The sequence below is a fragment of the Motacilla alba genome, chromosome 1 (assembly GCF_015832195.1).
Source record: "Motacilla alba alba isolate MOTALB_02 chromosome 1, Motacilla_alba_V1.0_pri, whole genome shotgun sequence".
Classification (NCBI taxonomy): domain Eukaryota; kingdom Metazoa; phylum Chordata; class Aves; order Passeriformes; family Motacillidae; genus Motacilla; species Motacilla alba.
Genome location: NC_052016.1, coordinates 33,777,300 through 33,800,591, shown reverse-complemented (window position 1 = coordinate 33,800,591; position 23,292 = coordinate 33,777,300). Strand labels below are relative to the sequence as shown.

Below are 23,292 nucleotides of genomic sequence, written 5' to 3'. Positions count from 1 at the left end.
CCTGAAACTCAGCAGTGGGAAGAACAAGCACAAATAGCTTAAGAGTCTAAACATTTCAGACTTTGTTTGACAGCCCTGAAATGGAGGATATGACTCAAGGGAGACACTAGCTCCCAAATTTGGGTTACATTTGCAATTTGCCTCATTGACTACACCCGGCAATGAAAATCCCGGTTTTGAAGGTGAACCGCCCCACTCTGCATAAGAGAGATTACAGCAATATGTTTTTCTTTCCTGGCTGCTGCAGTATCAAATACAAAAGCTGTCAACAAATTAGGCTGCCTTAATAGCATTACTGTCTCTTGACTAGAAGGGTATAAGAGACTGTCAGGCTGCCAGGATATAAGCTGCAGCCAGAACTACACTCTGCTTTGTAAGATGGATGGAATCTTCTTAAGGACATGCTTCTAAGCCTGAGATTTCCATGTCCACAAAGGCAGCTACAGAACAGCCCAGGCAACCAGTACTGCCCCAGAAGGGAAGGCAGGAGTTTCCAGGCCCTGGCAGGCTCACAAGCTTGACACTTGGAAAGGCTGCCAGCCACATCTGCAGCTTGCTTCTGGTTCCTTCTCTTCTAACAAAGCCTCATGAGCTAGCAGCTTCTGAGCCATTCACACTACTAGACTGATAGTCTTTCTCTGAACCTGGGAGTCCCACTGTCCCAGCAGGTGCTGCAGGAAAAGAGAGCATGCCAACTCCAGAAGAGATGCTGCAGTGCAGGAGAAGACCAGCCAGCAATCAGAATGGCACATCCTGCAGCCAGCCTGGCAGGCTGTGGGGTCTGAATAATGTGCAGACACCTGTGGCATCAGGAGGCCCTCACCTTCCCTACAGCAGGCCTCACTGAGAGCAAACAGCTGGAATGAATGATTTCACCTCTAGAAAGACACAGAGCATTTCTGTTTGCATGTCTGATTCCTCCTCCTCTGCAACACAACTCAACCATGCGCAGCACTCCAGGCAGCAAAGGACATATGATGGCAACCTGTCCTTCCAATTCCTCTGTCAGGATAGGAATATCTCACTGTAAGGATCTAAACCTCCAATTAATGTTATGGACCCAGGAGTACTGCATGAGATTGGTGATGCCTTTAGGAGAAGATCTTTAAAACTCACCAAAAATGAAAAAAACAAATCCAAACAAACCAAAAAGGAAAATGAAAACAAATTACACACCCATAAGGCACTGAAACTTTGCTGACAGCAAAATAAACATGTCTCATGTTTTTCAATATGACAGATATTTTTCGTATTTCAGTCTCCACTCCATGCATACTGAGCCACCTTACCCAGCTAAGTCCCTTCAGTCTCCTCTTCCCAGCTCTCAAAGCCTTTCAACGCTAACAAATTCAAGGGCAGGACGTGCCTTTACCACATTTTGCCACGCAACTTCAGCCATCCTTCACCATAAAAGCTTTGCTACTCAACTTGGACTCCTTCAAAGGAATGTGCACCTTTATGAAGGCTGCTGGGCACACCCTGTTTAGCAAGCATGGCCTTCACCGATAGGGTTTAAGAGTGTCAAATGATTAAGTCCAGTTTTCACTGCTTTGAGCATCCACATATCCACCCATCCATCCGCTTTTCTAAAGCCCCAAAGCTTGAAAACGGTTTGTAGAACAGGCAAAGCTCAATGGGGATCGTTATCTGTGTTTGAATTTCCATGGCCACGGGTGAGCCAGGCTCATTTAGTGCTGAGGCTGCGGGCTGATGAGCATCACTTTCATCAGCAACTGCTGCTTTTATCGTGGCTCCTCCACCTTCCTAAAGGCTGTATATGAAAGCAGCACAATAAACGACTGGGGAACTCATTTAAGTTAAAAGTTGTGTTTATTACACTATCACAACTAAGAAGATGACCCAAGGGTGACAAAAAGCAAAGGCTACTTGAAACAAGCAGCGGTGCTGAAAAGTGTCGAGCCACATGACAATTAAACCCGACCCAAAACCTGGCCATTTCACCTGGGAAAGACAAAAGCCTTATTGTGGGCTAAACACATCTGTAAAGTCATCTGGAACTGGCAAACTCAGCACTACTAAGAAGATTTCCAGCAAGAGACAAGGATTTGGCAAAGCAAAAAGGTGAGAATGCGTGCATAACAAAGCACAAAGCAAATCCAGCCCTTCACCATCCCACTCAGTCTCAGAAATTACATTTTACCTCACCTACCATCAACATTGTAGACTTTCAGGCCAGCCATGTGCTTGGCTGCTCGGGATTTGGAGGCTGTTAACAAGGCTGGGTTGTAGACTGTGAAATCTCGGTAGTAATTTTCCAGAACCACCAGTGCAGCTCGTTGGATGCTGGGTAAAGAAGAAAAAAACAAAATAATATAAATCCCCTCAGATTGAAATAAACGCTCTTGTTTCCATAAAATATTAAAAAAAAAAAGGAAGGAAGAATAGTTGCATTACGTGGAACAGAGCTGTCACACCTACAGGGCCGTGCAATACACAGAATATTAATTACTCTCTCTAGGACCTGAAATTTCATTCGAGGTGCAAGATAAGTATCTCTGCCCTCAGCTCAATGGGAGGATGTCAGGAAATCCCTAAACAAGGGGAGCAGCACATGAAGTGAAGCACTAGGCTGCCTGCAGCACGGGAAATGACAGAACCTCGGCAGTACAATCCCTGTGCTGCAGAGACCTTGCCCAGGCTGAAGACCACAGCTCCACACGGGTTTTGCTGTAGCTGGCCAGCCTGGATGGAGGCACCAGCTCCGCATGGATGCTCTTCCCTCTGAGTCACTTCCAGCCGCACCTCGCAGCTTCCCGGACCTCCTCCATCCCAGCACTGACAAGAGTGTGATCTCTTGAGCTCTCACAGCAAGATAAGATCGCTGACTGAGGAGTACGGCTGCCAGAGACGGGATTACCTCAGTATTGCTCGTTAAATCCCTGGCTAGGGACAGCATGAGGAGCAGTGACACTCCCTCCATCCCTTTGATGGGATGCATCTACATAAAATGACGACACATGGGAGCAAAACAAACACACGCGCCAGCAGCAGGAAAGGCTCAACCCAGAGCTATCTTCCTTTGCGATCATTCTGACAACGGAGACAGAGAGAGAGATGTCTGTAGGCACTGTTACCAACAAACAGGGCAGCACTTCAAAACAAGCACGAGCTCCGGTGTTTAAAGATGCAGGAATAGGACACAGCTCTCGCCATGCTGCTCTGGCTTTGTGCCTCAGAGTGGCACCGGCACCCTCAGCAAATCACCAAGATCACCCATTCGGCCAAAGGGAGTTTGCCAAGGAGCCACACTAAAAATAATTTCTGTGCGTTCAAAACTGAAGTGAAACTGGCAACACATTTGTTGCCAGTTAATTGGAAAGGTCACACTTACCAACAAGGTAATCCTCTCCGAAGGAAAACAAAAAGGTATTCTCACACATGTTACAACACAGGAAGAAAACATAACAAGGACGGTAACATGGGAAAATAAGACATTAACAAATTAAGCCCTAAATTCAGTGCTCGGTGCTGCCACAGATTCCGTGTGTGTTCCCGGAGGAGCAATTTAAATTTTCCTGTGCTTTGTGCTAATATTAAACTTCTGCATCACACCCAAGTAATTTAAACACAAACACTCCCCATCATCCTCACTCTACAGCTGCCACACTCCCACTGATCAGTGAATTAAGCACAGATGCCAGCCCATTCAAGAGATTCTGAGAAAGAAGAACAAACCCAGACTTGTTCACTGAGTAGCTTCATCAGTCTGTATCGTGGCACATCACCATTCATTTGCTGTGTACCTTTGAGATGATGAATTTAGCTTTTGAAGCAAATTCCATCCTTAGGATTGTTTGGAGGGATCCAGCTAGAGCGTCTTAAAGAAGCTTTACCTTTCAGGTGCCACTCCTTCATATTTCCTCACCTTACATTTGGTAAAAGCAACTCCACTAATACACTCAGCTACAGATTTGTGATAAAGAGCCAGTAGTTAACTAAGGAAACAATTTTCCTTTGATAAAGAAGTACAGACTGACCCACTGCCAGAAACACGTAGATGCTGACGCAGAACAGGTGAAAGCCATTTTATTTCTCCCTGTAATGTTTCTGAATTCTACTGTGAATTTGTTGCAGCCTATATACAAAATTTCATAAAAGTAATAATGTGGCAGAGGCACATAATCCTGTCACTATGACATTTTAATGAAAATCCTTTTGTCAGGATTTTCTTCTCCTGAGAAGCTGAGGGCCTCAGCTTCAAGATGTAAACAATTATTATCTGCTAGTGTGGAATGCAACAAATACATCCTTAATTAATCGATGTTAGATGTTTCTACTTAATAACCAATCAATGAGGCAGCTGAGTCAGACTCTCTAGGAGACACAAACCTTTGTTATTCATTCCTTTCTATTCCTATCTCGCCTTCTAATACATCTTTCTCTCTATTCTTTTACTATAGTTTTAGTGTGACATTTTTAATATATATAATAAACCTACCTTCTAAAACATAGAATCAAAATTTCTCCATCTCTCACTCTTGTCCTAACTACCCTAAAAACCACATAATCCCCCTTCTGACTGCATTCAAACATGATCAAGTTTTTCCATCTCTGCTTCCCAGGAAGATAAAACTCCATAGAGTTTCATCACAAAACACAATGTTTGGAAAACTAGGACCAACTCAAAACAGGAAGATAAAAATGAACAGTTATTCTGTGTTAATACACTGTACTCATTTCAAACGGCACTGGAACTTCCATCCCAGCAGTGGGAAATGTTTGGGAGCTCCACTGACCAACTAGCTCCATTAGGACAAAACACAATGCATCGCAGCAGAGAATAATTTATTTTTATATATACACATTTTTCCCTGGACCCCACCGACAGCATTTATCATCAGGATGCCAACTTTCCTCACCTAACATCCCTTCCATTCCCTCATCAAATAACCTTCCCCACCAATTCTGTGCACTCAAAATCCAAACATAAAATCCAAACATAACAAAGCTTTTACATTGCAGCAAGCAACGATTATTGTCCTGAAAGTTAAAGCCCAGGTATTTGTTGCTGATGCAAATCCAGTACGGGTTCAATCCCACACATGAGATACCCCAGTCACACCCAGAAACAGACCCCAGTCTGTTTTCTGGAAGAGAAATGTAATAACATCAGTTTCCTGAATTTCTGCCAGTCCATTTCTGTCTCCCATGTAGTCCATCCTAAGCATGGCAGGTTAGGAAGAGAGCTACAACTCAACTCCTCAAATTCTCTGTTACAGGGAAAAAAAAAAAATTGGAAGCTGCAGACAAGTAAATTAAAAGGGCCACAATGATTTGCAAAAGCAAGGAAAAGGCTGAATCAGAGGCTCCTGGGCTGTGTTGCTCAACCTCTTCACCCACATCAAGGGGAAGCCTCGCCCTGGAGGGCGCAGGACAGCCAGCCCTGGTCCCGCGGGAGCTGCAGAGAGCAAGAACCTGTGCCCGACCCGGCACAGCACCCGAGCAGGGCAGGAGGGCACCCGAGCAGGGCAGGAGGGCACCCGAGCAGGGCAGGAGGGCACCCGAGCAGGGCAGGAGGGCACCCGAGCAGGGCAGGAGGGCACCCGAGGCTCCGGGGAGCACCACGCCAGCAGGAGCGCAACCGCAGGCACGGCAGCACCCAGAGCAGCCAGAAGCTGCCAAGGAAGTCTGCAGTCTCCCGACAGCAATCTTTGGGCTCCCCATGCAGGGCAGACCCTCCGCTGCCCTGCGAGCAAGGTGAAGCGGCTGCAGGAAGCCGCCTCGCCACCCACACGGCAGCTCCATGGGGAATGGGAACTGGCAGCCGTGCTGGAGGCCACGCCTGGAGCGGCGGCTTCCTTGCAGCGCCGTCTCGGGAAGAGTTCAGCACCACGTCGGTCACTGCATTCATTCGCCCCTTGTTTCAGCGAGCTGCGCCGAGGCTTTCCTTTTGTTCAGCGCTTGGAAAGAATGGGGAGGGGCAGGAAGAGAACGAACAGAAAGTTTCAATATTTAATCGGCCGTATGAAAGAGGTCAGAGTGAGGATTGTTCTCACGTCCCATCGGGAGGGTCTGGCAGCCCAGCATATTTCAGGCATTGTAGCAAACTACCAGAATGCAGAAAAAGCATTTCACAGAAACACAGGAATCATCACAGAAAGCATATCACAGAAACATAAAAATCATCACAGGAAGGGACCTTCAAGATCATCTAGTTCTATCTCCACCTCCCTCCACCCCCGCAATGGGCAGAGTACAAAAATCAGGACACAAAAAGCATTTCCATGGAACAGCTGAGATTCAAAACTTATGGCACAAGAGGAAAACGTCTTGCACAACCCAGCAGCCGACTGGAAACAGTTTTGCTCGCAGACAGTGTCAGCGAGGCTCTAGGCTTCGGTGCTCTCTGCATTTTGTGCAGTTGGAGGGCTGCTTGTTCCTCATGATTAGTTTCACTCCCCTGGAGAAGGCCGTGTCACAGCATGCTGCCAAGAGGGAAAGCAAACAAGCAGACCCAGCAGAAGCACACGGTACCCCAGTGGCATTTGGCAGAAGAGAAATGCAGAGCGCTTTAGTAAGAGTAATGAATTAACTTTTACAGAGCATCCAAGGAAGTGGAGGAGGGGACTATGTGACACAAAAGTAGCAACTATTTTTTTCTCTCGTAAGTCAGGAGCAGTTTTGCCTGAGTACTTGTTGCTACAAAAGATTTGAATATTTGCAGTTTTGCCATACACTGCACCTCAGAAGCCACTTAGTGTTTGCTTTCTGTGACACGACTACATCAACATGAAATTGGCTTTTCTTAGTGTATTTCTAGGAAAACAGTCCAGTACTACACTGAAGCAAAGCACAAGGAAAGAAGCCTGTTTATATCATCAGTATACTGGCTTTGGACACTGGTGGTTTCTAGGAAAAGGGGGTTGAGTTTTATGAAGTGGTGGGAAAGACTTAGTGAAAATAAAAAAGAAAGAGAGGAAAAAAGACTAAAAACTGAAGCCACACCTCTATGCACCTGTCACTCACATGGTTTTAGCAGTTTTGTGCTTTCCTGCTAAGCTAGAAATGTAGCCCTTGGTACTATACCAAACATCAGGAGACACTGAGAATCACTGTGGGCAGAGGAGTGCCTCACTTTTGCAACAGATCTATGTACACATCCAGAAAGAGCTGAGCTGTTCTACCAGAGCATTCTTGCTATGGATGCAGATCTTGCAGCATCAGGGTTTATAGTGAGCCACACAAACCTAAAATACACAGGGATAGTCAGAGGTTTGATGACTGCTGTGCAAACTGAGGGCTGAGGAAGCCTGGGGTTATTTAATCAAATGGTTCCCAGCACAGACTCCTCTCCTCCAAACATTTTTTAAACATTCCTCAAAACAGTCACAGTATCAAAACAAGCCAAGGTCTCTGGGCACATTAAACACTTGCCACAGCCAACTGGGAAGTCTGGCACCTCAAAAAAAAAGCTACAAAAAAGATTCCACAACACAACTTTCCAAGGAGAGCCAGCTTTGCCTTACCAGATGTCTCCAGCCTACAACTGCATGGAGCTTGCCTATTGCAAGAGATACTGAGGCCTCCTGGGGCACTGAGCTGCCCATGCAAAGCACTTTGTACTCTCTAGCAGGACGGTCAGCTCACACCCAACAGGCTCAGAGGACTGCTCCGCCTTCCCTTGCAGTACAACCACATCTCCCTCCCAGAAAACTCCCTTTTTTCCTTTCTCATACATTTGCCAGAGCACAGAGCTAGGGCTCAAGTTCCTGATCCTTCACCCTGTTGGACTGCTTTCCCAGAGTAAAGTCAACAGAATGAGAAATAAAACTGGAACTAGACAACTGAAGTCAAAATGCTTCCCACACCAACATCCCTGCAGAAGATGATTACAGCAGGGATTGCCACCATCCTCAATGCAGACTTGCCTCCCTGCTCTGCCTGTCATAGCTACAGGTGAGGCCAGCACAGTCTGCCCAGAGAGATGACCCTGGGCAGCACTGCCACACCAGGGGCCATGAACTGGCAAGATGCAGGGAATTTGGTACTCTCTGTCCTTCCAAAGCAACACCTCGGAGCAAGGCTCCCAAGAAGACCAAGGTCATACAGAAGCACTTTGCAGTGCTGGCAGAAGCACAAATGCCTTGACTACGGTTTTGTCCTCTCCAGTAAACAGAGCCCGAGTCAGATCTCAGCAGAGATGCCAAGACAAGGAACTTCTCCAGCAGCTGTGGCCAAACAAGCAGAGCAGAAAAATGCCTTTTGATCGTCATAACTACAAGAGCATTTCAGTTTGGTACAGTCAAGAGAACAGGACTGCAGCTCCTAGGAAAAGGAAAACCACATTTTCTTGTCAGACAACCACAACTGAGATCTCCACTTGGCTAAGGCAGGCAAACGCAACCCTCGCCCTCCCTGGAACAGGCACCGGGCAACCAGGACACAGCAGGTTTGTTTTAGATACCCAACTTCTGGCATTTGGTGAGGCAGGGAAAAGAATTTGCAAGGTCAAACCTTTATCAGGGAAGAGAAGAATACCTCATCATAGTAGCAGGCTGTCAGCCTGACAGGAGCACAGCTGCTGCCCCTAAGGAAGTGAACATCCATCCATTAATGGTGTAATTTATATGGAACCCAAACACACACAAGGTTTGCCCCAGTTTTGCAGTGACCCATCTCCATCTTTTACCTCCCCTCACGGCCTTTTTTAACTACATGGAAGGAAAAGGATAGGAATTTAAAGGGTGTCCCCATCTATATCCAACATTGGACATCTGAACAACACACGACTGCCATAAATTTCAGGAAAGCACCAGCCAAGTTTCTAACCACAGATCTCCCCTTTTCTGCCCTGTGCAGTCCAAGACACTTTGCTCTATAACAGACATTATAAGTCTCATCTTTTGCAAGACAAAAATCAGAATCAACACACCAAATGAGCAATACAATAGTTCACTGCTGATGTAGAAGGGATTTCAACACAGAAATTTTCTGAATGAGAGAGAGAGAGAGGAGTAGAATTGATTTTCAGGTTGGGTTTTCAGTTTGTTTTCCTCAAACCTCAAAAGTAGCCTAGTCAAAACCCTCCAGTACAGGTGAAAAAAAAAAGGATCTCTGCAAGTCTACTACTAACTTTGCTGTTACATTTGAATGTTTTTGTTTTGAAGGGAAGCTGTGAGCATTTTTAAAAACCAGGATTTTACAGGAGGGAATGACCAAACTTGGGGGCTGAGGGGAAATCAACTCCTTTACCTCATACAAACCAAACAAGCTACTTCCTTAAGCCTTCCTAAGGAATCCTATAAAGGTACTCCCAGGCCAGCGCTAAAAAGATGCTGCTACAGAAGTACAGAGCACAAAGTTTTAGCCAGCAGCTATAAACCCCAAATAAACCCAATGGCATGCTCCCACTGTAGTTCTCCTTCTGAGAAACTTCCAAGCCTTTTACCGCAGGAAGTTAACTGGTCTTCAGGGTACCAGCACACAGCCTGAATGTTTTCCCCAGTCACCTTTATCGGTGGAACCTCAAGACTTAATGAATGCTTTCCCAACAGCTGCACTGCCCTTCCTTCCACTTCCAACAGCTGAAGGTGGAAGCTAGTATAATAGCCTAGGAAAAACTCCAGACAACTATTGGTAATATGTAGTGAGGAGGAGGAAGAGAAGGAGAGCACAGTCCTCTCATTCAAGGAGTGGTCCAAAAGGCCAAATAATATGATTTGCAAGGAAAGAACAATCCCTGTGTTGAGGTCAGATGCTGTGACAGCACCACACTTCTCTTCCTCAGTAATACCTAGTTTCATAGTATGCAGTGATGCCAAGGGACACAAAGATCATAAGGATGCTTGTTACCTCCAACATCATATTCAACAGACAGAAAATTAAATAAGCTGTAAAAGTCTAACCTGAGTTTTAGAAACCATGGAGGTTCTGGAGCACCAGAAGAGCTTCCTATTCAAGGCAGAGGACTCTCTTTGGAAAAAAACAATATTTAATTCCTTGCTGAGAAGCTTCTTGCCAGGTTCCCTGCACACAATAATAGGATGCTTTATTGCAGCATGTCAGCCTAGGTAACTGGAAAGGTTGCCTTCCAGTCCCTCACAGAATAGCAAAGGGAGTTGAACATGTGGCAAATTCACATGGCCCCAGTTGCCTCAGCCCATCCATGGGGATGGGTGAGTGTACAAGAGCAGCTTCAGGAGCTGCATCTGAAAGAGCAGCTTATGAAAGCCTGAACATGTGGTGCAACAAACTTCTCCCTCAGAAAGCTAAGGAACCCAGATGCCAGGAGAGCAGGCTCCACAGCAAACTGCCCACATCCTCTTACATCAAGACCACCTCTCCAAGGGGAGCAGCGTGTGTGGGGAGGTGTTGTCAAGCACTTACTCACCATGCAGATACCTAGCAGAACCACTAAACCCAAATGGTATAGCTCATGGATTAGCCAGGGCACAACAGCAGCTTTCAGGCACTCACTCAGCTTGGGCTGCATTTCAGCCACTTCCTCAGACACCAATAATCACATGCAGATGCCCCAACAGCTCTCAAACTAGACACCCACTTCCCTTTGATGCCATACAACACCTTCAAACAGGCGAAGGCACTACCTTCTCATCAAACAGAAAGAGAACACTTGCCACCAGCATCTCATTGCTCCAGGGTCTGCTGCAACACAGACAAGAAACATGAGAGGCAAAGGAGCTGCCTGTGCTCTACCATGTATCTGCTATGTCCCAGACACCTGCAGTGAACCAAAACAACACCTGGCCAGACATCCACACCTCAAGCCCCACCCAGCACCCTCATGAGCCACTAGTAGTTTAACTGGACCTGGAGAGCAGCAGGATCCAGGAGCTAGAGCTCAGAAAGGGGTTTTCCAAGGGCACTGCTGGCACACCAAACACTTGTCTCCATGACATGGTTTTGCCAGCTGGTGGGTGTATCCTCCAGGGAGCTAATGAGAATATGATCTTGCTTATTCATGAGAAAAAAAAAAAAAACCACAAGCAAACCACCAGCTATTGTCTGCTCACACTGAAGTAAAACCAAAACTGTGAAAGACTTTCTTCATCTATTGAGCAAATTGGCAGTTTGGGAAGGAAATAAGTGAGAGAAGAACACAAAAGGGACAACTTAAGTGAAAAGGTGATGGGAAGAAACTGCTGCTGATTTTTCCCCACAAACCTGCACAGCACGGTAGACACAGGCACCTAGAAAAGCACAGGTGTTGACAAAGAAGGGACAAGTTGGCTTGCCCAGGCACTGTGGGTGTTGCATCCAGCTGCCAGGAGTCCAGAGGGATCCACTTGTCCACACCTAATTTGACACAGACCCATGACCAATTTGAGAGAGTCAGGGATACTGCTGAAGCCGATCTTACAGTTAACATTTGCCCAGCTGAGCAAAGAGCTGAGATTATTGAGGCCAATGAGCCCTGTGGAAGGAGACCTGCATGACCCAAGGTAATAATTTACAAAGTCCAGTCTCACAGCTGGAGATACGACTATAAACCAAATCCACAGAAGTAAGCTGCTATCCATTTGGGCACCTCAGGTCCAGCTCTGAATCTTCAAGGACATGACCTGAGGTGCTCCAGATCAATGCATCATGCTTGGCCCAGGCTTGTCTCCTGTAGGTCAGATGGATTGGGGAGAAGAAGCAAGGACTTGGAGGCTCTTATTTCCCCAAGGCTCAGCAGAGGAGCAAACTTTTGCAGACGGAGCCATGCCCCACCAAGGAGGGCTCCCACGGACTGCAGGAATCTATGGAGCCTGATGGGATTCATGCAGTACTCCTCAAAGAGCTGGCTGATGTCATTGCAAAGCCTCTCTTAAGGATTTTTGAGCAGCCACTGTCCTGATTTTCAAGAAAGGCAAGAAGGAGGACACCAGATACTAGAGGCCTGTCAGTGTCACTTCAGTGCCCAGTGAAGTGATGGAAAAGATTATTCCAGGAGATATTGAAAAACACCTGAAAGTGTGATGAGAACACAGTCATCACTCACAGCCAGCACAGCTTCATGAGAGTAAAGTCCTGCTTATCACACATCATTTCCTTTCATGACAAGGTAGCCCAGCTAGTTGATCAAGGGAAGCCATTTGGTGTCATCTTTTTGGATTTCAGTAAAGCTTTTGATATTGTCTCTCACAGGATCCTACTGGACAGGATGTCCAGCACTCAGCTGGACAAACACATCACATGATGGGTGAGCAACTGGATCAGGCACAAAGGGTTACAGTCAATGGTGCAACATCAGACTGGAGACCTGTCACTAATGGGGTTCCACAGGGCTCCATGCTCAGCCCCAAGCTCTTCAACATCTTCACAAATGCCCTGGACATTTATGGAAGGGATACTAAGCAATTCTGCAGATGATATAAAACTGGGAGAAACAGCTGATGCCCTTGAAGGCAGGCAGGCCCTGCAGAGAGTCCTGGGCAGATTACAGGGCTGGAGAATTACCAATCATGTGAAGCTCAACAAAGGAGAGTGACAGATTCTGCTCGTGGGATGGGGCAATTCTGGATGTACAGACAGACTGGGGAATGAGATGCTGGAGAGCAGTGCCACAGAAAGGGACCTGGAGGTCTTGGTCGATGACAAGTTGAATGTCAGTCTGCAGCCATGAGAGAATTGTATCCTGCATCTTTCCCTTAGCTCCAGTAAACCTTTCCTCTGCCACCACAAGCCTTTGCAACCATTAGACACCACAAGGGTAGTTAAGAAGACTGCAGAAATTAAGCTAAGCAAAATAGTCCAAGTAGAAAAATACGCACACAAACTGCAAAGCTCCATGGATAATAGAGATATAAATTACCTGTTCCCCAATTCCACCACTGCATTGCTGTGCAACCAGACAATATTTCTTTGGGAGGGGTGAGGAAGGATCAGGCTGCTGACAGAATTTTTTTGTGCAGCAGCATTAGCTTAAGAAGTGATGCAGAACTATGATCAAACATTTATGTAATTGAGGGGTGTACTGAGTATTTCTGAGGGAGGTGTAACCTCTTTCAAAAGTTTCTACACACTTGAGGTTGTATTTAGGATTTAGGGAGCTTCAAACAAGTCAGAGGGACAGAACAATCCCAAGGTGTGCTTTACCTTCTGAACACAGGAGTTAGGAGCAAAATCTCGAGATTACCCTGCATGCAAGGGTCGGTTAAGACAGGCACTCAGTGCAGACACAAGGGATGAAATACCAGACACCCCCAAGCCCTGAGCTACAGGAAACCCGTCAGCTTCCAGCTCAAGCCTGCATCCTGCTCAAGTACCCAGGAACCCTGCAGAAGTCAGGAACATATGGGACCTGGATTATCATTTCCAGCAGCATAATCCATGACAGTGATGCATTTCCTCTTCCCAGCATACACACATGCTATGCCTCTGATTAGTCTGAACCTCAAATGAAAAAAATGTATATGCAGGAACTGGCAGGTATGGCAAGAGGTTTGTAAGAGTCTGCATTTACACAAGATAATTTAAAGCCTGTTCATGCTTCAAACAAAGCCAGTCTTTAGCCAAGGAATTCTGCAAGCTACATGAATAGTGATGAAGTAACTAAGGGTGGGGCTTTTTGTTAGTAGCTTTTTTGAGGGTGGGAGAAGGGGTTAGTTACTGATTTAGAGTGTTTCTTTTAAGTCAAAGCTAAGAAGTACAGCTTTAATTCCAAGGAATAACGAAGTATTCAAAGCTTCTACTGGCAGTGAAACTCCAGTGCTGTAATAGGACTTTACATTTAGATGCTGCAGCCACGAAACATCAGCATTCAGCTCTTGATCTTATAGCTGCCTGGTCAGATGCTCTCTCAAGAAAGAGGATCACCTCTTCTTTGATTCCCAGGTGAGGATGGAATTAATGTGGCAGGACTCTGAATGAGGTTGTCTTTTGAGTCAATAGAGCAGCTTTAACTTGTTCTAGGGCTCCTCTAAAAACACCTGGGAATGTTGTTCTCCTGCAAGCCGCATAGACAGGCCTAAAGAGGCAGCATCCATGTTAGCCACTAGCAGACCTTTGCACACAGAGAGGTTATCAGCTCACAGCCCAGTCTTCCTGCACAGCATCACTCCACCCCCCAAAAAGCTCCACCCCAGCAAGCTTTGCACAAGCAAGGGCCACTTGATTTTATAACCAGCACTCAGCAACCCTACGAACAACACTGGGGCCACAGGGACATGACAATTCCAAGCTGAGAGAAAAAATCCAGCCCCAGCAAGGATGCAGATAACCTTCTACCACGACTAGAGGAATGCAAGCCAGAGTCAGCAGCCTGAAGCTCCAAACCATAGCCAAGGTCCTTACTGTTGTGCCAGGAATCTGTTTTCCTGTCAGTCAGGGAATAGCTCTCCCCACATTGTCAGCTGATGTCCCCACTTGACCTACACTCAACAAAAGAAATTTAAGCACTGAAGTTCATTTAAGCATGTACTGGAGGGGCAATCAAGTTATAAGTGAAAATATTGCTCTCAATTTTATGGCCATTGATATATTAAAAATATTTTAAATTTCTATTACTACCACAGAGCTCCCTGTTAACTTTTCCTTACTTTTTCAGGGTAGAATTGGGAATTAGCTTCCATATTTATTGGACTTGACTTGTGCTATATGAGAACTGTAAATTCACAAATCCTTGTCCTCTTAGCAAAACGTGAGCCTCCTCTTTTTCCCCAAAGGGCACAGAGCTCATTTCTTTGCAGAATATTTGTATTTCATCATTTACCACAAGAAACAGACTGTCAAAGGTTGAGGGGGTGGATTTTTTTGCAGCATTTGAAGATAAAAGTACCTTCATGGCCACAAAATTTGTTCAGCAGCTTAGAAAGGCCATCTGTCTCTGTGGGTGGTACACACAGGCACTTCAGAGGCCACAGACAGCAGTGGAACAGAAATTCCACAACAAGCCCCCTAAGTACAGGGTAGGCTGGAGTGCATACCGTTCTTGGACTTCTGGGCAGTGTTGGTTTTGAAAGACAAGCCAACAAGAAAGGAAATCCCTGCAGATGAACCCAATGGCATTTCCTCCACACCATCTCTTTGAGAAAGACGAGCAGCTCCTCACCAGGGAGCTAGTAACACTGTACTGGCCACGTGGGTTAATAATTGACAGCGGGCACTTCACCTGCAAGCAGGCTTGTAAACTTTTAAAGTATTAAGTATTCCAAAAATGCAAGACTGCTCCAGGGTATAACAATCAGCCTGCACCACTTGCCCTTGCTGCCTGCTGCATTTGCAGGAGCACAGATAAGACTGGTACCTGGCCTGGTACCTGGTGCAGTCAGCTCACGCTCCTCCCGGTGAGGAGGAGAGGAGAGATGGTGTGTGCACAGAGGGCACTGGGGGTGATCAGGGATCAAGACCAAGGAAGGGAGGAGAGAAGGGTAGAAAGATGTGGGCACTTCAGTTCCCCCAGCTCTCTCCCCTTTATCAAAAGGAGGAGCAGTTCCATATGAAAAGCCATATGTAAAATCTGGAAACTGTATACAGAAAGGTAAGAGGCTAGGAAAACATGTTCCTTTTCAGAAAAGCACACCCTCCATGGCTTCAGAGACAGACTTTACCATATCAGAAACTCCCAGACAAGTTGCATTGTTGTCAATACTTACAGTCCATCCTAGACTTCCCCTCACCTCTAATGAGGAGTACCTGGAGTTTGCTGTTTACTTCTGTCACAAACAAGCAGACACTTAATGAGGTGTTGCTCTGACCCATGTTGTAAGTCCTAGCTGAACTTTGCTGGAAACACACCTCTTGCACCACCAAACAGACCCTTGTAAAACAGAACAAGGCACCATTCCCATAACTCATCTGGAACATCAAAGGCGACTGCTCCCTACTCAGCAGGGAACAGCATTTTTTTTTCCAGAGGCTACTGGAAAATTCCCTTCTGCAATTCCAAGGGTACCCTCCTGGCTAGAGCAATCATATCTCTGCAGCACCATCCTCCAGAGGTGAGACAGCAGACACAGGCAGAGGGGGAAAGTATGGCCTGTGACTAAAAATGGTTAAGAATGTGGCTGAAAATCTCTTCCTGTATAAGTCATTATCAGTTCATCCACAAGTCAGAGCTTTCTTCCCTACTCCATGACTACTTCATGGCACGGGGTGTTTGAAAGGTGCTAATGCTCAACTGCCCCCTGTGAACAAAGTTCAGCACTTTCAGGACTAGGAGCATGGAAAAGCAGCCCAGATGAGCTGCAAGAACTAGAGCAGATAATGAGTTGCAAAAAGGTGGTCGTAAAAGCAGTTTTGTGAAGTGCTGCTGGAGAGACACTGGGTTGGGGGGGTTACAAGTCTGACACCTCTCCGTGCTAAAGAAGCTGCTCTGGAGGAGACTCCTCAGTTTCCCCAGGAGCTTCACACTTGCAGATGCAATTAACACCCATTTAGCCGGCTATCCCAGAACTTCTTGGGAGGGGAGACTGATCAAGCTTGTGCTCATCCCGCTTGGTGATTGGCAGTAGAAAATCACACAAATGGGCACCAGGACACCTTGTACAGATTTCAGGACAGGGAAAACTTATTCAAGAACAAGGCTGATTTCACACAGGCCAGAGGTCCCAGCAACAGAGCTGGTCTGCAAAGTCTGTGTGACATGCTGTTACAGCAAGTTCCTGCAATCAAAGCACTTAATAACGTTTTGCTACAGAACAAGGTAAAAACTCTTCAGCTGAATCTGTTTCATCAGCATGTATCACTACAGAAGATGGTGAGGTTGAAGAAATCCCAAGGAGAAAGGAGTGTCAGTGTAATTCCTCAGGTCCCTGGGAACACAGAGCGAACAAACTGCACACGGGGAGAAGGAAAAGACTGGAGTGTCTCCAGCAGGATTTAGCTTGGCAGGTAGAGCACTGCACTATGGTACACCAATGCTTGTCCAGCAGTCCCTTCTGACTGCCTTACTGGAAAGAGAAATATCCCAGAAATGTATGTGTGGGCTCAGTCCTTTGCCAGAAACCAGCAAGATGTCAGCAGCTCTTGCTCAGGGAAGAGATCTAACTGCCTAAACCCATGGTTACACCCATGCTAGAAACAGACACCAAGGTGTCTATATTCCATGGAAGCTTTCCTTTTGAGGAGAAAAAAGATTTAAAAACAGTGTAAGAGTTGACACAACTCCAGACAAGAGGACTCTTTACAGTTCAAATGCTGACCTTGTGCTCTTCATTAGCACCCTAGATATGGGGAGGTGTATTTGAGCAACAAGATCAGATGTCAAGGCTTACAAATGCAGGCTGGAATAGGGAGAAGCCTATTCCCACTCCTTAGCCTTCCACACACTCTCTCAGAAGCAAACAAAGTACCAAGGAATGCCTGACAAGAGAGCTCTCATCGGATTAATCAGTAAATACTGACAACCTAGAGATCACCTTTATAAGCAACAGGTCCAACAAACACCCAAAGCAGCTGGGAGACCGACTGAATGTGATCCCCTTCCACGGAACATGTCTGCACCTCCTTTCTTTTGTGAGTGTGTGCAAGCCACCAGGTCCCTCAGTAAGGCACTGATAATTCCTGCAGGGAAGGTATGGGGTTTTCAGAGACAGGTACTTGTTTTGAGGAAGCAGCTGCTCCCTTTATTTTTAAACCACAGTTTTATTAATTTTTAAACCACAGCTCAGCAAACACCCATGCAAACAGAGATGGGTAACAGGGGTAAAGGGAATGTTCACGCATGCTTTTACCATACAGAACTATTCCTGAGTACCAAGCTTCTCTTGATTAATTGACAAAGAGAACACTGGCCACCTCACAGCCATCTGCAAAACCTGAACCCTGATTCCAAAGGTCTCACAGGCTTCTCCACCAGATTCCTAGCCATCTGATTCATAAAGGCAAGCCCACGCCAGAAAAGACAGTGTCCTGGTCTTCTCCGGGATTGCGTTAATTTTCTTCCGAGTAAACTGATGTTTGGGTTGCTAAGCACTGCTTACTCTAAGTCAAGGACTTTTCATTTTCTCATGCTCTGCCATTCAGTGACAAGTTGCACAAGAAGCTGGGAGGGAGCACAGCCAGGACAGCTGACCCAAACTGGCCAAGGGGGTATTCCATAGCACAGAACATCATGTTTGGTGTATCAACTGAGGACAGCTGGCCAGGAGCCACCAATCACTGCCTGGGAACAGGCTGGGCATCAGTCAGTGGGTGGAGAGCAACTGCATTGAGCATCACTTGCCTTCCTTGGGTTTTATTTACCTCTCTCTCCCCTCTTCATTACAATTACTATAATCAATGTCATTATAATTAGTATTAAATTATACATTAGTTAAAATATTAAACTGTTCTTATCTCAAACCACAGATTTTACTTGTTTTCTGATTCTCATCCCCATCCTACAGAGCAAGGTGTAAGTGAGGGGCTGCGTGATACTTACCTGCCAGCTGGGGTAAACCACGACAGACAGAAAAGAAGACTGAAACTCCTACTCCTTTAAACACAAGCCTGACACAAGATGAACTATCACAGCCCTGCTCCTCACATACCTGTTGCAAGGATGAGCAAAAGGGAGGAGAAGGATCCATTCTCAAACATTTCTAACCTCAGAAAACCAAGATTAACTATACTGCAGCCCAACACTGAATCTGCGTGAAAGATCAGTAATTACCATGTCTATTAAAAGACATTCATTTTCCTGATCTGTCTAGACTAGCAAAGCTCAAGGGTGGGAAAGAGTATTCACTGGATAGGAAGGCAATATGGTTAGCACCCTAACTAGAGGAAAGGAGGGTTTCTCCAGCAAGATCCTTCCTACACAGTTTCTGAGCCATAAAGACAGCACTGAACTCTGGATGACAAGTGTCATCAGCATCCCTATTTACAAGGAAAAACCAACGCTACAAATCCAAGCCTCCACTTGCAAAAGTATTGACCTCTCAACTGAGAAGTTATCTACTGTTGTGCTCCCTCACCTTTGTTTCCCTTTGCTGTTGCTTTCAGAGTCTTGCCATCATTCCCACCCAACCTCCTTGCATTCTCCCAGGCTTGACCTTTCCTGCATCTCTGCTGCTCCCTGCTCTTTATCCACACATACCACCAGAAAGCATTTGCCTTGTGTGGCAACCCTTCCTACCAGGAGCAGCAGAGCAGTCAGTGAACTGAGACTTGGCACCACACTCATCAAGACTCCTATTTAATTTTTACCTCCCCCCTCCAAGCTCCTGAATCAATGCCAAAGGGAACGTTCGTTTTGGCAGTCAAGTCTCCCAGAAGAAAAGTTATAGCCAAAGTGCTGGGGGTGGGACCAAGACAGCCTATTAATAGGCTGATTATAATATGAATCTGGGGAACTAGTCCCAAATATGCTTACCCTCCTGGACCTAGGGCTCTCAGGGGTGGAGTGGAATACCTAACTCAGCACTTTCAACTTCTTTACTGCATCTGGAGCCAAGGAGGGTGGAAAATCCTGTCTGTACCCTGCCTCGCAAAAACATGGTTTGCCAGAAGGGTGGCTGAGTTATTTTCTTCCCTTCTGCCCCAGAAAACAAGCTGCTCTCATACTTACATAGCAGCTCCCTCTGCCTCACCAGAAAACACCTAGAATTGGTAAACTTCCATCCTGGATGAAAAAGGGTGATATCAACAATTTTGCTGTGAAGAAAAAAACCCAGAACCGCTCCAAGAAGAACAGTGAACAACATAAGATGTCTGAAGTCCCTTCTCACCACCAGTTTCTCCAGAGCACACTAGACTGATGAGGAAGACAGACTCCATGGATTCTTGATGATCAAAACTTTTAAGATATTTGAGAGTAGAAAGAGACAAAAGGTTTTGATTTCAGGAGACAGTCAGATTGCTATACCTGAAAAAGCAAGCTGCTTCCTTCTAGGTGGCAGCTCAAAACCTCTCCAAGACCCCTTTAAAAGTGTTAGGATGAGACAAGTATGCATGGTGGCAAAAGGAGTCCAAAGGCAGCAGCAAGTGGTACATGCCTACTCCAGCATAGTTAGAACCATCTCTCCAGCACACCCACAAGGCTGCATCTCCAGCCTTCCTGAAATCCAGACTGTCCTTGCATGTCTTCACATTCTCCCATCAACAGACCTCCCACTCCACTCCCATGCCTCAGCCAGAGAATCAGGGGCAGGAGGCAGCATCTTGTGACCCCGACCTACATTTCATCAACAAGCATGACAAGACCTTAATGGAAACTCTGCAAAATTATGCTGTGAAGATGATCAAGTTCTCTTTTTTTTGTTCATTTTTCACAAACATCTCACAATCCTAGGCTGTTAGAAGCTGAAGGAGATATTAACTACATTCACTTTTTACAGTTTGTCACATTGGAGCCACGCTCTTTATCAAGATCAGAAGCTCTTACCACTTACACACAAGTAACGCACAGAGAGGACAAACTCTTCCTTAGCTGGGAGCCACCTGGCCCCTGATCAAACCTACAGTTTTACCTTTGTAGCAGTAAATGTGGAAAGACACACAGGTTTCAAAACACATGTCAGTACACATCATGCTCATCTGTCAAACAAAGGAAAAAGCAACACTAGTTTAACATTATCAGACACGCTTGATGAGTCTCTTCTGTAGCACAAGACACTGGAGCATCCATGTGCTGCACGGCTTGCATTCAGTGTACCAAACAAAACTGAAATCAGCTTGCCAACAAACGAGAAGTTACAAGTTTTCATACATCTCAGGTTTTATCCTAAGTTTTACAACTCTTTGCTGCCTTAGCATCACCCAAGACATTTCAAAACCCTGCTGCAAAGAAAGAGTTGGAGAAAACACTGCTTCTAATAGACGCACTATTAAATATTCAGGCCTTGATTCTCAAGCAAATTCCTTGCCTCCAATGGCAAGTTAGACATGCAGACTTTGGCAGGTGTAGGATCTCAATTCCTCTGAACACAAGCCCACAATCTACCACCAAGCAAACTCTCTCATACCAAATCTGCTGTGTGTGTATATATGGGTAAATACAGACACATACCAAACTCTCTCTGCTGAATTCACTTAGGATTGAACTGCCTCATCACACCTCAAGGCACAATATGGTAGCACAGGGAAACTCTGGTAGTCATCTTTCCATCTCTCTCATCATATAGGTTATGCTGGATCAGTGACCACAGAGCAATTAAGCTCAAAAAAATTGATTTCAAAAGAAAACCAACAGATTTTTGAAATCCTGAAAGAGACAATTAAGTCAGTTGGTGCACTTCCACGGGCTCTCCCCTTCACATTTTACAGAGAAGGAAAACAAAGCAGAGTCCAGACCTACTTCACCCAACAGGCCTCGAATTCTTCTTTACCCAGAAGAAAACTCCTGGACTTCAGCTTCAGCCACTAAATCTGCTTCAAAGCAATTCCACTGCTAAGCTAATGGTTGCAGGAGACTGCTCCTACATCCACTTAAACCAGCAGATGCTAATCTCTTCATCTGCCACAGATACACATGCAACTGGGGTCTGGACAGGATAAGCTGAACAGATGTTTAAGCGCACATTCAGCCTAGGGAATCATCTCCAGAGCTCAGCTGCTAGCTTCACAGGACACAGGAACTAAGGGATTTCTGGAGAGCTTTGCAGGACACAGGAACTAAGGCAATTCAGACACCTGTCCTTTTTTGTACCATTGCTGAGGGAAGCACTAATGCCAGCAGGAGGGTGGAAGCAGCATGCTTGTGTCATACCTATGATTCCCAAATACTCCCAGATACAGCCAACCCAGCAAACTGATCCATACCTAGTGGCAAAAAGAGCATCATGCCATAAAACCTTCAGCTCCTGCCACATGGTCTGGCCTGCTGTCAGGGCTCTCTGAGCAGTTATGCTCTGCACAGCCTGAAGGGCAGCTCCCAAAGCAGTGCCTGGCCCCTACAATCAAAACGCACACGGCAGCCCCAACCACACAAAGAGAGCTCACCACTTTCCTCCAGTAAGGAGACAGGGAAAGAAGCCCAGACAAGGATTTTAAAGATCTCATTGGGCTATTGACCAGCCAAAAGTTATGACATCAGCTTTTTTTCATTTACTGAAACGCACAGGACTCCTCTGAGGCAGGTACAGCCTCTCCCCCACTTAGAGAGGGGGCAGAGAGATTCAGTTTGGTAACTTCAGAGGGACTCTGGAATTCATCTGGGGGAAGATTCATGAACCAGCAACAACACAGACTCCAAAGCTGATGCTTCACGCCACAGCAGAGTCACACTTATCTACACCAGCAGACTCCAAGGCCTTGCACCTACCTGAGGTGTCCCAAGCTGTAGTATCGCGACTCTCCGTCCGTCGAGCGAACCACCTTGATGGTGAACATGGGCTGCAGCTGCCGCAGCTCCAGCAGCACAATGGCCAGGTAGTGGATGAAGAGCAGGGCATCCACCAGAGACACAGCGTACTGCACTATCCCTTGGTAGTTGGTGTCCTTCGAGTCCAAGATGCGAACGCCGTAAAAGAGCCAGTAGGAAAACACAAAGAGGAATATGAGGACCAGCAGAAGGGCCCGAAACACAAACACCCTCGGTAGGTCTGCCTTGGGTTGGCGGAAAAAAAGAGCCCAGGTCCCGATCAGGAGAATGAGGAGTTTAAACGCCACAGAGATGAACAGTCCCTCACAGACAGTACCACATGGCTCCAGATCATCTCGCCACAGGATCTGGGGTAACAGAATGAAGGCAATGGGGGTAAGGAAGACTAGGAGTCCGAGAACAGCTGCCACTGTTAAGCCCAGGTAACGTTTGCAGTCCAACCCAACGCTGTCTTCCAGATCCTTACTGATCCGGGCAATGTCCTCCTGGGAGATACTGTGCTCAGAGGTGCCTGTGATTGCCGTCGTGGTCTCACCCCAGTTGTCATCCTGAAGGAGGGAGAGATAAATAGAAATAACATTGAAACAATCAGGCTGTTCCTTTCAGATGTTCTGTTTTTCTTGCCTGGAAAGACTGCTACGACAGCCTTATGTTCCAGAAAAAATATACAGCAAAAGCAGCACCTTAAACATAGTGGATAATCAACCCTGACAATTAATAAAGGTTTGGAAAAAACAGCAACTTGTCCAAACCAGTGACTATAAACATTAGGTGCTAAAAGCCCATAACTGCAGAGCAGGTAGCTCTGCTTGCTGTGCCACTCACTGTATCCCTAGAGGTTCTTCCAGCACATTTAACGAGTTACATGACATAAGTCTTGGAAACTGTAGTAATTACCAGTTCCCATGTCCAGGGCAAGGACTAGTATTCTTCCAGCCCAGAAATTCTGCAGTGCAACTGCACCACAGAAGCACCTGGAAGGGAAATTTTCACTTCAGCGTTTCAAGCCAGTTGTTGTTGTTACACAATCAAAAGCATGTTCACACATTATTTTTCCATCCGTAATAGAAGCAACCACACCT

At 46.1% G+C, this 23,292-nt stretch overlaps 1 protein-coding gene across 2 annotated transcripts in view; it reads right to left on the bottom strand.

Moving 5' to 3' along the window:
* The window catches only part of VANGL1 (VANGL planar cell polarity protein 1), a 54,614-nt gene that overhangs the window by 18,471 nt on the left and 12,851 nt on the right, over positions 1–23,292 (bottom strand). For both annotated transcript variants that reach the window (XM_038129802.1, XM_038129810.1), the window contains exons 4-5: positions 22,151–22,758; positions 2,171–2,304 (exon numbers count right to left, since the gene is read on the bottom strand). In XM_038129802.1, coding sequence (XP_037985730.1) covers positions 2,171–2,304; positions 22,151–22,758 — 742 coding nt within the window. The remainder of the gene's footprint in view (positions 1–2,170; positions 2,305–22,150; positions 22,759–23,292) is intronic.